Here is a 15,574-nt window from a genome sequence, read left to right as displayed (position 1 = left end):
CACCATGGAGTCGTACGTTGCTGGTGTCTGGGGGGGATGGCCTGAGGCTCCCTGCACAAGGATTTTGGTCTTTCCAGTATTGGAGGTAAGCCCAAAGTGAGAGTAGACACCATCAAAGAGATCTACAGTGGCCTGGAGCACTGCGACTGTGTCCGCAGGGGTCACACTGTCGTCAGCGTACTGTAGCTCCCGTACTGTAACTAGGGTGGTGAGCTGGCGGGCACGAAAGCACCCAGTGTTGAAGAGACCCCCATCCATTCTGCAGTGAAGTCGGATGCCAGGGGCCATGTCAGGAAGTTCGTGGATCATGGCCCCAAGGTAGAGAGAAAAGAGGGTGGGGGCCAGAACGTAGCCCTGCTTCAAACCAGTGGTGATAGCGAAGGAGTCAGAGATGCTGTTCTTGTCCACGACGCAGCCAGTCATCCCATCGTGAAGGGCCTGTACAAGGACCGTGAAGTGGTCAGAGCAGCCAAAACGTCTCAAGGCTGCCCACATAGCTGGTCTTGGGACACTATCGAAAGCCTTCTCCAAGTCCCAGAAGAGGAAAAGGAGAAGTCTTCGCTGTTCATGGGACTTCTCCTGTAGCAGGCAGAAGATCATGTCAGTGGTGCCACGAGATGGCCGGAAGCCGCACTGTGACTCTGGAAGGACCTCTTCAGCGACAGTCAGGAGCCTGTCAAGCAGAACCCGTGCAAAGATCTTTCCGGCACTACTGAGGAGGGAGATGCCACGGTAATTTCCGCAGATGGAGCAATCCCCCTTCTTGAAGATGGTAATGATGGTGGCGTCCTTCAGGTCTACGGGTACGGCTTTTGTCTCCCATATGCGCAGGATCAACATGAGAAGCCTGGTCTTCACGGCTATGCCCCCATGAGAAATGAGTTCCAAGGGGATGTTGTCGGGCCCAGGGGACTTCCATGCCTCCATGCACTTCAATGCCTTCTGAAACTCGGTGTAGGAGGGAGGGAGTGACATCCAATGCCTGACAGGGTGTTGGGGTACCTTACAGAGCAAGTCCTCAGCTGCGGTAGATGAACGATTCAGAAGCATCTGAAAGTGTTCCTTCCACCTTTGAAGGATGGCTTGATCATCCCAAAGGGTAGTTGCCTCGTCAGCAGACTGGAGGATGTTGATACCACCGTGACGGGGACCAAAGATTTCCTTTGTTGCAGCGTAGAAGCACCGGAGGTCTCTGCTGTCAGCTTATGACTGGATCTCCTTTGATTTTTCTTGCCACCACAGGTTCTGCATTTCTCTGACCCTTCACTGGCACATCTGCTTTGCGTTTGGAATCGTCACAAACTGGCATGGGTAGAGCGATTCTCCCATGCAAGGCGAGCAGATCTCTTCTGGTCAATCAGTTTTTGGATATCGGCATCATTTTGATCAAACCAGTCTTGATGGAAATGACTGGAGTAGCCAACTACATCATCTGCAGCCTTACTGATGGTGCCACAGAGAATGGACCAGTCTGCTTCTACTGAATCTTGCTGATGTGCCGATGGTGGAGCCTCACTGAGAAGCTCTGTGAGATGATTGGAGTAGTCTTCCTGAATTGCAGGGATCTTCAGCCTTATGATGTTAAAGCAACATGCCCTCTCTACCCTGTTGTAGAGGGGGAGGTTCCGCAGATGGAGTCTGAGATGAGTTATCAGGAGCCGATGGTCTGTCCAACAATCATCTGCACCGAGCATGCTGCGGGTCACAAGGACGTTGCTCCGGTCACGTAATCGAGTAAGGATATAGTCAAGGATGGTCCAGTGCTTTGACCGTGGGTGTTTCCAGGTGGACTTGTGACAATTTGGAAACCGGAAAAGAATATTAGTGATAGTCAACTCATTTGAAGCACATATGCCAAGAAGGAGAAGCCCGTTGGAGTTGCAGGATCCAAGCCCCTGCTTGCCCAGAATGCCCTCCCAAAGTCTATGGTCATGACCAACTCTGGCATTGAAGTCTCCGAGCACAAGGAGCTTGTCTCTGCTGGGAACGGCTTGGATGGCACTGTTCAGGGCAGCATAGAATGACCCCTTGACGTCATCCTCGGAGTCAAGGGTTGGGGCGTAGACTGAGATCAGAGTCATGTGGTTGCTGTCAGGGAGCGGCACGCGGAGAGTCATAAGATGTTCATTTATGGCGGTTGGGGCCAGGTTATAGTGATTCACCAATGATGACTTGATCGCAAAGCCAACACCATGGATCCGCCGCTCTTCAAGATCTTTCCCTTTCCAGAAGAAAGTGTAGTTGGCGCCAACTTCAGACAGACTTCCTTCTCCGGCAAGTCTTGTTTCGGAGAGGGCAGCGATATCAATGCTGAAGCGGTCAAGCTCCTGACTCACAAGGGCAGTGCGTCGGTGTGGTCTATCTGTGTCATCGTGGTCTATGAGGGTCCTCACATTCCATGCTCCCACCGTAAAAGGGTTCAGTTTCCATTTTCTTCTCGTGTTTTGACCGCATAAGTAGGTCTCCACTGGCCACGGTTTGCCAGTCAGGGGGAGTTGTGGTGACCGATGTTTAACCCACCTTTTCTAGGGGCCTCTCCAATTGGAGTGAGCTGCGGTACTCCTAAATAGGCCAGCCCAGTCACGCCTGTAGCTGCTGAACTATCACATCACCACAATGTTTTACACAGAACGACCTTCTTACAAGCGCCACTCATGTGTAGCTCCAGACTAGAGACTCCCAGCTGACCAAGCCTGTCCCCGTCATCCAGAATACCATCACCAAGGGACTTTTGAATTGAGGATGTGATTCTGACATGAATCGCCTTCGCGTGAATTTGTTTAAGGTGGATAGCAGGTTGCGTGCCTGGGACCCACACACTTTGGGCACCCACCTTCTCCAGCAGCACCATAGAGGGTGGAGACATGCTGGTTCTGAATGGGATACTTGCAGCGGGCTGCCGGAGACTTGATTACAGTCAAGTTCTGCCTTAAAACCGTGCCAGCCCGCCTGGCACTGCTGTTATCCGCCAGTTGTGATACAACTGCCATTGGAGACTTGAAAGTTCCAAACCCTAGTAACCCAAGGGCTCGCTCAGTTTTGTGGCGCCGACCGCACTCTCCAGTCACAGAGTAGGTAATAACGGTCACCTGTGCCCTTTTTTATAGGTTTCAGGTTGGATTTTACTGATCCCACGCACGACCTCCCCACTCCGCCTGGATGCAGTTTAATGTCATACCACACACTAGTGATGATTTTGCAACTCGGGGTGAAATTTTTGAACAGCTTGAAAATTTGACAACAATTTCAAAGTGGCACCAATGATGGCCGTAACTGCTACGTATACCAAGTTTGTTCAAGACGGACAAAAATGGATCAAGAAGTTACTATGATGCTTCAACACGCATGCCAATTTCCTACTCAGGATTAACCGGGAAGGAACGGCACTCTGTGGAATAGTCCCACTGCATACAGAGTTACTCAAAAGATGTAATCCAGTTGTCTGACTTTCCCAGTTAACGGATGTGAACAAGGGTGACTGATGCATGTTGCTGCCTGTCTGTCTGCTGCAGATTATCATCTGTCAGTGTTTCCTGGTCGATGAGAACCAAAGTCCTTGTCCTCCTGCCCTAACTGCACATAATGAGCTGAACCAGATGTGACTGCACATACTGTATGTGGTCCAAGTACATGAGGGACCAATAGAAAACATGCGGTACTTAGGATCCTGTGGACCTGTATTGGGAAACACTGTTGTATTCCATTTCCTGTAGCTGTCCAAAGGGACTGCAGGCTGGAGGATCCCTACAGTCCCAGACACAGTTTAACATACTCTTTTAAGTCATTTTATTTGTGTCCCACCTGGGATGATAAGTTTTAGATAAATGTTATGGTGACATTAAGAACACCTACAGGGCCAAAGCAAAGCCTCCTCTGTCTAATTCAGATCACAACATAATACACCTGATCCCAACTTACAAGACTGTGCTGAAGAGCAGCGAGCCACAGATCAAGACCGTGTCTGTTTGAGGTACTTTATACAAGACTGTTGCTCTTTGGGGCTCTCCTGTCTTTCCCTGTTCGGGCTGCCACCTCAGAGCTCAATCAGCTGGTCCCTCCGCCATGACCAGCACCCCGCTCAGGAAAAACACTTCCAATGCCAGGGAAACGGACAGTAACAAGTAAAGCAGCATATATTCACTGCCCAATAAAGTATTAAAGCTATTCATTAAAGAAAGTTGAGGAAGCCGATTTGTTACCATCAATGTAATAGTCCTGAGAAGTATAAACTGCTAAGCTTTGAAAGCTTTAGTAATCTATGCTTTCTCAAACAGTCTTGTATAAAGTACCTCAAAGTGATACCTGAGATAAGATAAGAGAGACTTTATTGTCATTGGAATAAACAACGAAACTTCGTTGGTGACAACCAGTCAGTAGCAGCAAAGATTAAATATAGAAGACAAAATTAAAAAAATAATATCTCGGGTTGTAATGTCCTCACAACCCGAGCCAAGCCTTTTCTTGAGTGAAAGTACAAGTATCTTACCATAAACTTACTCTGGTAAAAATTAAATTCTCCTTTAAAAAATTTATTTGAGTAAAAGTCTTAAAGCATCTGACATGTTCTGTACTTAAGTATCAAAAGTAAATTTCTCATATAAAATGTACTTTAAGTAAAAGTAATTGAGTAAAAGTAAAATCCAAAATGAGTGGAGACTGAAACGGCAACACGAACGTAAAGCCAGTGTGGTGTCTGGACAAACCAGGAGGGGGCCTCAGCCCCTATAAAAGGCTGGATCTGCCCTGTGGAGCAGTTGGTGTTGGAGACGGGATAAGTGAGCAACAGGTGGATGTATGTAGCTGTAAATAAAGTTGCCATTCTTTTTCCTGGAAGACCCAAACACACTTTTCTGTCAAACAGGCTCTCGTGACACAGCTTGTTGCCACTACGAGTATATAAACTGAATAAATTGAACTGTCATTTATAGCTACACAATATTAAGGAAAACAAACAGAGTCACCAGAGGTTCCATCAATAAGAACTGTAAGAGCTCACAGTGCAGGACATAAGGCTGTGGAATTCACTGCCACTCAAGCTCAAGACCATATCTGAGTTTAGGATGTTCACCTCAAGGCTCAAGCTTTGGCTTAAAGTCGCCAATGTTGTACCCATGTGTAAATAGCACCGTGAGTGAAGGAGCGGGTGAAGGAAGGATTGAATGAAGGAGTGAGTGTGTTAACACACAGAAATTCAGTTTTTAGATTTTGTATATTATAGATATGTGTTGGTAAGTGTGGAAATGTAACCCCAGTTGATAACCATTTGTAAAATCCAGGCAGCTTTTGATGGCTTTCAGTGGAGTAAGTATATGAGAAATTGTTTAACAGCAGGGACATGTTCCAACTTGTCCTTAAGGCTCCAACAGAGGTGTTTTTCCTGTGCGAGCGGAGTCACGAAGCGCGGACCCGTCCGCACATCTTTCATTAAAAAAAAATCTCCTTTAAACAGTGGAATATCGGCCTGATAAAATGCTGAAACCAACTTCTTCTGAAACTTCTCTGTTCTCTCACGACGTCCTGGATCAATAGAGCCTGAAATGTGGAGGTTTTCAGCTTGAACAGGCTGACGACGGCGGCTGAGAGCGCTGAGCGACGTCTCGCACCGTGGGAAGTCCTTAAAGCGACAGAATCACCTCAAAATCTCTCATCAGCCGTTACATCTTTCACTGAAAACCAGCTTAATTTTTCGAACCATGTCCACTTCGATGTGTCTCACAGCTTTAGAAAAAATTTTGATCAAACAAAGCACCAGTCTCTCAGCAACTTCTCAGACAAAGGAATTCCGACGAGGGGCTGGACGACTCCTCCACAAGGAGTGCTCACAGGCGAATGACGTCACCGACAGGCGTGGAAAAACTCACGCATGCGCACGAGGGTTCAAGCATGTCTGACGTAAAAACATATGAATGAAATCCATATAGTTTTTGAAAAAAATAAAAAGGACCTATACTTTATTGACAGACCTCGTATATCTGATATTTTCACTATAAAACTTCAGACGTGACTTTAATTTAAATAACTTGTCCAAAATTAGTTTCATTAAAATTTTAACCATAAGTTAAAACTCTATGCCTCTGGATGACTTGGGTGATGTTGCCAGGGTATTAGTATGAGGTCAAAAGAAATTCCTTTGCCTGCAGAGGATAGAGCGGTTTCTTCTGGAACCAGTTCTTCTCTACTTGTAGAGGATAGAACTGCACATCTACTACAAAAAGCTACGCCTGCAAAAAATGTTAGCGGTCTAAAAATTTTCGGACCAAATCTTATCGGAAGATAACTGGTCCAATGATGGTTTTCAAAGTTATCTGAAAAGCTAATCCAATAATGAAAACATTATCTTCGATAATTAGCAGTTAGCGAAACTGTGCGCACCACTGGGCAATGTACAAATAAACAAAGTTCATCTGAATTAAAGCCAATGTGTATAAAGGTTAAAATCTAAATAGTTTGGTGACCCTGAAACCTAAATGTAACAGTGGGGCTATGAGAGCGACTGGGATAAAAAAAAACCTTACCATTTCAAAGTCCTGTCCAACAACGCTGCTGAGGTGCTGTTTGTGTCTTCGATACAACTGGAATCAGAGGTGTATTTGCATCATGAATGGTTGTCCACAAGGAAAGACCATGAGGACAAGCATACATACGTCTCTGTACATGTTCTGCTCCCTGCCCTGATCTTCTGGTTTCATCGCTGCAGAAATGTTCTCCACAGTAAGACGCCAAACTTCTCTCTTCTCCCCCTCTGTTACAATCCTGCAAAACACCAAATGTATCTCAGGGGGTTTCTGTGGATCATGGCGCAGCGATCAGGCATCAAAACAAATGCTTGTTTACACCCCTATTCCACAGTGTGCCATTCTACTACAATCGCAGATGATCCAAAATTTGAAAAATGGGATGAAACAGGCTGGTTTACAGAGTGCAGATCTGGTAATCTGCCCAAAAATGAAAGTTAGGAGCACAATCAAACAAGTTTCAAGCCATACTGTCACGGACTGCCCCATTTAAAGATGTTCAAACACGACTGAAGCCATTAAGACTACGAACACCCAGAAGTTACCACATCATCATCATCATCATCATCGGCATAATCTTGTTTTTGAGCATTAAAGGACCATGTCAGATCAGCCTCAGTTGTTCAAGGGGTGACGATGTCGTATGTGGCTGCTCAGACCCAGAGCAGAATGGAAGAGTCGGGAATACTTTGTGCAGGAAACAGTGGGTGGTGAGCAAGGAAGGAGAAGCTGCTCTTTACGTCGCTGTCTCTTGTACTCTACTTCACAGCATCGTTGTTTCTCCATGTGGGCTGTTCCCTTAATGATGGTGCGCTTCCACTCAGTGTGGTTTTCGGCAAGGGTCTCCCAGTTGGCATAGTTGATGTTACAGTGATGAAGCGTCGCCCTCAGTTGGTCGTGAAATTGACGTTTGGGCGTACCTCTGGCTCTTGTGCCTGATTTGAGCTGTGAGAAGAGGCGATTTTGGGCCATCGTGGTCTCGATGCTAGAGAGATTGGTTCGGAGAAGCACAGATTCATTGGAGACATGGTCTTGCCATTTGATCTTCAGGATTGCACGAATTTTCTGCTGTTGGAAACGCTCCAGCTTTTTTATATCACTCGTATACAGGACCCATAATTCAGAACCATAGAGGAGGGTGGAAAGAATGATGGCTCGGAACACCATGATTTTCGTCTGGAGACTGAGATTGTGGTTCAGAAATACCTGTTTGGAGAGCTTCCCAATTGCTGCATGTGCGGCACGAATCCTGTTATCAATGTCTTTGTGCATAGTGCAGTCATTAGAGAGGTAGCTTCCTACCCACCCGGAAGCGAACATTTGCAAACATCAAACAAATGTTCATAGAATGTTTGTTTACTGTTCACCAAGTTTGTGAACGTTCATGTAATGTTTGTGACGTTTGTCTAATGTTTGCATGGAAGCAAACATTAGACAAACATGTAAGGAAACATTTGCAAAAATCAATCAAATGTTTATAGAATGTATACTTAATGTTCAGTGTGTTTGCGAACATTCACATAATGTTCATGGTGTATGTGCAAAGCTTGCCTCTAAATAAAAATATATATATTCTAAAACCATGAACATTATGTGAATGTTCGCAAACACACTGAACATTAAGTATACATTCTATAAACATTTGATTGATTTTTGCAAATGTTTCCTTACATGTTTGTCTAATGTTTGCTTCCATGCAAACATTAGACAAACATCACAAACATTATATGAATGTTCGCAAACTTGCTGAACAGTAAATGAACATTCTATGAATGTTCAGTTGAAACATCATCTGAACATAATATATATATATATATATATATATATATATATATATATATATATATATATATATATATATATCTACAACTCGGAGCAGAATATAAATTTGAAAAGAGACGTCTCTTTTGCGTAATATTGTTTTATATGCCCATGTGAGTATTTTATCATTTACATGCTTTATTTATTTTTTATTTTTTGCAGATCTGTCCCTGTTTTGAAGACATGATCAGCAACATGAAGACACACTGCTTGGTTTGAACTTCTGACTTGTCATGCTTTGATAATATAGTGTCATTATATAGTGCCTCTGTGGGTGTTCTTGCTCAGATGCTTTATAAATTTGTAACTGTATTTAGGCTAACTTGGGAAGGGGGGCATTGGACCTTTAGTGTAGACAAGCATGGATGGAAGTACTATCTGCTGGATTAGTAATTCAGATGAAGAGTGAAGTGGAGGATTTGGCCGTGGCAACTTTACCACGGTTGACTCCTGATTTATGCCAGAGGCAGGCCAGAAGACATGCTTACAAGCACAGATGGCAGACAAAGAACAGGGGCCAAAATCTCTTAAATACTTAGTAGTATTGATACAGCCATGGAAGAAGTTAGTGACTCACCTGAGGAGTCTGAACAAGAAGTGACTGTTGTTCAAATAGCTGCCAGTAATGTTTTGTGCGGGGGTGATCATGAAAGAGATGACACTGATTCAGATGCTCAGAGACATCATTTACCAACAGTGTCACATGCTTCTGTACATAAACTTGATAATATGAACACAAATGACCTCTTCGATAGTGATGATGACTGTGCAATTGATACACTGCATGAGATAGAGAATGCATCCTTGTACAGTGTCCCAAAGTCATGGGTGTCTTCGTTCAAGAACCTAAAGAAGCCTTTAGGTGATGGCCGTTATGAATTAGTCTACAAGTGTTGGTGGCCAAAAGAAGACAGCAGTGAGGCTACTGCATCAAAAATGAAGATGCTTGTAAGAAATTGTTCAGAACCGGACTTTGACAAATGGACACAGCGCAGAGGCAAGCCATTGGGAACATTCCTGGAATTAGAGAAGTGTGAGGCAGCACTTGCTAAACGAGAGGGTCTGTCTACAACTGAAAGTGAAAATAATGGAGAGGACTCCACAGACATAACACCACCAGGGAGAGCAGAGGCAAGAAGCCAAGATTGATGTGGCTGATCAGGATAATGCGACGGCAGGTTGGTATTAATTCAGAAAATGTGGCAGTTGTAATTCGTTTGACAGAAATATTTCTGTTCATGTGTGCATGAAATAAATATAAAGAAAGTGTATCCTTCCTCTCAATGTACATAACTTTTTATAACCAGAATTAAAATGTATATGCTGTCTGTTACTAGGCATTCAGGAAATTGAAGTTCAAATAACATGTTAGTGCACAGAAGAGACTTTGTGAAAATAAGTTGATTCAGTTGTGTTTTTGCATTGCCACAACTGGTTTATATTTTGTGTGGAATATTTAATTATTGATTGTAACTTTCATTACTGCCATAGGTTTTGCATGTGTAATTACTTCAAATTGTTTGTTTGCCCTTTACAAATGCGACCAATAATAATAATTTTTTGGGTTATTGTTTATTTTTCTTTTCAAAAGTAACCATGCCTGCTGTCATAAGAGCTGCCACATCAGTGATTCCATCCGACCAACCGGTGAGCCTGAGCCAAACGCCATGATGGCAGTTCAGGTCACACCAACAGCCCGATCATTCTAAATCGGAAAGTAGTAGTGAATCCACAGGTTTGTATTTTGTTTAAATGAGATTGTACAGCGACTTACTTTTAATATTGAGTGTTTATATTCTTTTGGCATAGAAACATCAGCTAGTCTTGACTGAGAACTGACACCTTCTGAACATGTGCCGGCAGTTGTGTGAAGACGCATGTCCTGCAGACAGCATCTGTTGACAAATTCTCTAAAGGATGCTCAAGATCAGGGGTGGGCAACTTGTTCCAGAAAGGGCCAAGAGGTGCAGGTTTTCTTTGCAGCCACTGACTCCACCAGGTGATTTCATTGATTAATATCACTTTGAGCAGATTTAATCAGTGAAATCACCTGGTGGAGTCAGTGGCTGCAAAGAAAACCTGCACCCTCATGGCCCATTCTGGTCAACAAGTTGCCTACCCCTGCTCTAGAGTCTACAAGTTTTCATATAATGTACATTGAAAAAAATTTGTATAGGTGTAATAAGTCTGGGGTGATAATACAGAGGTTTAGTGATTATGCATCTTGCACATTCTCTTGTCTAGCCAGTTAGTGGTTGTGTTTCCATATGTTGTAATTTTCTTGGAAATGGTGATTATATATATGTCACTGCTTTTGTTTTTTGAAGCTTTGTCATCTGCAAGAAGACCTGCAGCTGAGCTTACGGCACGTCGTCATTTGGCAAGTGTTTCTGCTGCAGATGCACAGCTGTCTGAGATTCCTCGTGTTGAGTTGACGCCAACAGAAGGCAGCATCATGCAGATGCTGGGCATATTGATGGTATGTTTAATTTACTCAAGTTTTACCTTTTTATATTATACAATTATAAAGGGAGCTGTGGTGGCCTAGCACTAATGCACTGGTCCCTGTGTCAGTTTGAACTGTCCCCTTTTGTGTACTGCGCATGTGTCATTTCGGACAGTCAGCAGCAAATTAACAGAACATTGCCTTGTTTCTGCTTTAAACTGACTTTAGAATAAGAACAAGGTGAAAATCTGTGAATAACTGCTGGCGGTCTGAATGACGTATGCAAAAGGAGACCGCTTTTTAACACACTGAGTTCAAAGCTCATGTTGTGCTGTATGCGAACTAGGAGACTATGAAACACTGTGCACTCGGCACACCCTAACCCTTTTCCAGCTTGACTGTGTGTGTGTGTGTGTGTGTGTGTGAGCACTTCGTGGAGTAACACCGCTCTGCTTCACGTTGTGGTGTTTTAGACTCCGCCTCGTGCGTTCAAACAGTATAATGCATGGCTTCAAGTTGTTTAATCCTTATACCATGGTCCCACACAGTGAACTAACACACAAATACTTATTTAAGTTAACAGAACTTGATTAAAAATGCGTACGTATTTGGACTAGTTTATGCCAGTCTCAAGATATTTTCATCCTTGCCAACCGTTATCATCTTCTTTCTCGTCTTCAATCTTGTCCAGGTCGTCGGATGTTAAATCTTTATGCCGTTGCTTTTGCTGTTCTTCTTGTTTTAGTGCAGTAGATAACTGAAACAATCTTTCAAATGGTGATACAAGCACCAATTTGGGACATGTATTCTTTAGACATTATTCTTTTGAGAAACCAGACTATCCACTTGATTGTTCAGTAGGCGGCCAAGTAGGGGTCAATGAAGAATTACAGAGGTCAAGATTTACAAATGCTCCAATCATATTGAAAAGTATACCATATTCATCTGATCATACAGATACCAAAAATGTATCACTTAGTCTATCTTTGATTAAATGTCTTGACGTTATGGTGTGAAAACAGCATAAATGGTAACAAAGGTCAACCTCAGTTTGTACAGGGGGCCAAAATTAAAGTTGCTCCATCACTATTCACATTTACCACTATTTATTGTTTATCACTATTTACCAAAATTGGAGCTTGAACTTTTGCCTCCCGTACAAACTGAAATTAAGCTTTGTCACCGTTTTTGCTATTTTTGACCCATAACTTCGGAACATTCAGTCAAAGATAGTCCAAACTATATCTTTTGGAATCTTTATGGTTGGACGAATAATGTGGTATAGTTTTCAATATGATTGCAGCATCTTTTAATTTTGATCCCTGTGTAATTCTCATTGACCCCTACTTGACTGCCTATTGAAAAATCGAGTGGATACTCTGCTTTTTCAAAAGAGTAATGTCTAAGGACTATTTGTGTTGAATTTGGTGCTTGTATCACCATTTGAAAGATTCCCCTGTAAATATTCCCAAATCTGCTGCACTATTTGCTCTCCTCCTCTTCCCATTCCTCAACATTTAATTTAGGCCAAAAATATTAAAATTCACTTGGAAATCCATGTTTTATCACATTTGTTGTTCACCTGTCAAAACACAGCTGATCTGCGCCAACTGATTTGTGTGTTTCTGTGGTGCCGACCACAACGGAGTGATATTACAGTGACTTGCTGAACTACGTGTGCGTATTCACAAAAATAATGCATGCTAGTTAGACATGTAATTCTCACTGACCATGGTGTGTGTGTGTATATATATACACACACACACACACACACACACACACACACACACACACACACACACACACACAACTGTATACTCTTGCTAAAGCAAAAAAAAAAAAAAAAAAAAATGACCTGTCCCAGCTGTTAAAGATTTTGTATATATGTTATCACTGTTAAACATTTGTACCTTTGTCTTCTTTCTCATGAGAACGGTGTTGTGCTGTTTTGCACCTAACCCTGAGACTGTACGTGTTATTCAACCTTGTTTTAGCATGCTGGGGTCAGGCTGAACTGGGAGTAAAAGAACTGAAGGTTGTTTTGACTGTTGTGATGTGATGCTTAGTGTTCCAGGCAGATGCAGAACAGCTGATAACTGCAACAGACGAACGAGATGTGCTGACCTTCGACGATAAGAGTAAAAGAAAGAAACTGTTTTTCCTTACAGCTGCACTTATTGACGTATGTGTTTATGTTACGGGAAGAACTTGTCTCGCGTTGTCCCCCCCCCCCCCCCCTTAGGACAAGTTTTATGATGTAATGAGGGCTTCTCTAATAAAAAGAGTGGGAGCACAGGCCAGACTTTAGTGTAGCCTTGGTGTATAGCCTGGCCGCACTCCGCGCGTGATTAATTTGACTTTCTGTCTCACTGGTGTTTCTTGACTCTGTTTGTCTTATCAAGGTTTTAAGAATGTTTGGAGGAGAAAATACCCAACATTGACTGGGGGCTCGTCCGGGATCTCAACAACACCGGAGGTGTCCGGCGGAGGTCGTCAAGTCCAGACGTAAATCCTTGGCCAAGGTCCGATCGATTGATCGTGTCTGCAATTGTCGACCACCGTTGGCATCGTCTGGTTGACGAGATTTTCCAGAAGGAGACAGACAGGAGGTCGAGTCAGTGAGTAGAATTTCTTTGTAACAGTACTGAGTGAGTGGTGATCAGATCACATAAAACAGTTAAACTCCGTAAGCGATGATACAGAATCGTCTGTTAATGAAACACAGTTAAACTCTGTAAGGAGGGCGGACTCCTCTACGGTTGCGAGGAACGCACGTAGTTAAATTCCGGAAGGAGGGTACGGATTCCTCTGTTTTAATACGTAAAGGAAATCCCGGGTAGAAATACGTGCACTGTAAAAAGGCAGTTAAATCTAGCAGGGACGGCGGAGTCCCCTAATGCAGGACATTAGTTAAATTTCACGGGAGGGCGAGCTCCCCTGGCCTAAGAATACGCGTACGGTTATTAAAGGTGTTCTATGTGTAAATAGTGTTTTGTGTAAGTGTAAATAGAATAACTGTGTGAAAGTGTAATACTTTGGACAACGTTAGTGACAACCGTGCGTGTGGAAGCGAAGGCAAGTGATTCCGCTTCCTACGGGCAGGTGAAAGGAATCAACCACACGACGGCAAATTAATTGTCACGTCCAAGAAAGTGTGAAAACTTCAGATTTAGAACACCCTAGGTGTGCCCCCGTCTGAAGTCCAAATTATAACAAGGGATAATAAAAATGGGGGTAAGACGTCTAAAATAAGGAAAATTTATCAACTGACGACTGGAAATTTATGGAAGCAAAAAATCCAAAAGCAACAAAGAAATTGGAGACCTGGATAAATAAACATGACTTTGACGGACGACTGAACCTGATCAGCATACAGAAGCTAAAGAAGGAGTTAGAACAGGAACATAAAGGTGATGAGAAAAAGATGCAGAAAGTAGGGGCAGATTTAGTGGCATTTTGGGAGGAGGAAGCAGAGAACAGACAGAAGGGAGCAGAGAAGCGACGATTAGAGAAAGCAAGGAAAAAGAAAGCTGTAGGTAAGGCAGAAGAAGATGTGATAATTCAGCACAGAGAACCAGAACAGCCTCAACAACCACCGCCGGCTGGATCGTCGGTGACAACAACACCTTTATATCCCTCTCTACCAGAGGATGACAATGTACCGCCACCACAGTATGATTTGGCAGTAAAACCTAAGGTAAAAAGAGGAAAAACCAGAAAAACCACAAACACGCAGTCAAGCGAGAGTGCCTACAGCCCCTCCCATGGTGGAACACAGTGACCAGGGAGGTGCCTATCCTATGATAGAAGTACAAAATCCACGTGCAGGAACAGCAGGACATCGATCAACCATGCTCGTATATCGAACATGGAATGCTGATGATATCAAAGCAGCAGTCGACATGATACCATCGCCACATGTCGATATTGAGGGATTTATGCAGGATATAGAAAACATTAGAAGTTCTTACCACCTTAGTGGGCCTGAAGTCCAACAGGTGTGGATGAAAGCATGTGGCCCTAAATGGAGTCAGATACGCGGAGACTGGAATCCTGCAGACCAGGATGGCGTACCGTTGCCACATGATGATCCAGTCTTGCAAACACAAGTGAAAGCTATGATTACACGAGCAAAAGGTGTGTTAGGACCAAAAATAAATTACACTGAAATTACCAGGACAACACAGAAAGCAGGAGAACCATGGACAGAGTTTAGATGCAGATTTGAGAGTGTATTTAGGGTCCACAGTGGCATATTGCCAGGAACACCTGTGTATGAACAACAATTGAAAAACGCTCTGATCCAACATTCCAACAAGGATATAAAAGCTTGGATACAGAAACATTGGATTGGACTGCCAACAGGCACATTGGAAGAAACACACACCCACTGTTGTCATGCAGAAGAAGTCTTAAAGCAGAAAAAGACAGGAAACAGCGACAAAGGAGTGTATGTAGCACACGGAGATGGTGAAATATATTACCAACAGGGTAACTTAAGACAGCAGAAGCAGTGCAAACGCCCCCAAAAGCCATGGCAAAACAGACAAGGTGGACAGCCACAACGTCAAGGACCATGGCAACCGCGGCAGCAGCACAGGCAGGGAGGGCCACCATGTGGTCCCCTGATTTGTTGGAACTGTGGGAGAGAGGGACATATGTATAGAAATTGTCAGAATCCACCTACTGATGGAGCAGCAGGAGGAATTCCACAACGGAATAATCCTCCGCAGCCACAGTATCCACAATGACTAGAATCCATAATCTATGATTCCACATCAGATAGGCAGTC

At 43.5% G+C, this 15,574-nt stretch overlaps 1 protein-coding gene across 1 annotated transcript in view; it reads right to left on the bottom strand.

Annotated features, from left to right (window-relative positions):
• The window catches only part of mks1 (MKS transition zone complex subunit 1), a 189,312-nt gene that overhangs the window by 86,959 nt on the left and 86,779 nt on the right, over window positions 1-15,574 (bottom strand). Inside the window, exons 8-9 of the mRNA XM_034178062.1 lie at window positions 6,645-6,753; window positions 6,516-6,572 (exon numbers count right to left, since the gene is read on the bottom strand). Coding sequence (XP_034033953.1) covers window positions 6,516-6,572; window positions 6,645-6,753 — 166 coding nt within the window. The remainder of the gene's footprint in view (window positions 1-6,515; window positions 6,573-6,644; window positions 6,754-15,574) is intronic.

The sequence above is a fragment of the Thalassophryne amazonica genome, chromosome 9, assembly GCF_902500255.1.
Source record: "Thalassophryne amazonica chromosome 9, fThaAma1.1, whole genome shotgun sequence".
Taxonomy (NCBI): Eukaryota; Metazoa; Chordata; class Actinopteri; order Batrachoidiformes; family Batrachoididae; genus Thalassophryne; species Thalassophryne amazonica.
The sequence above is the reverse complement of the archived record's forward strand: the minus strand, read 5'-3'. Positions and strand labels throughout refer to the sequence as shown.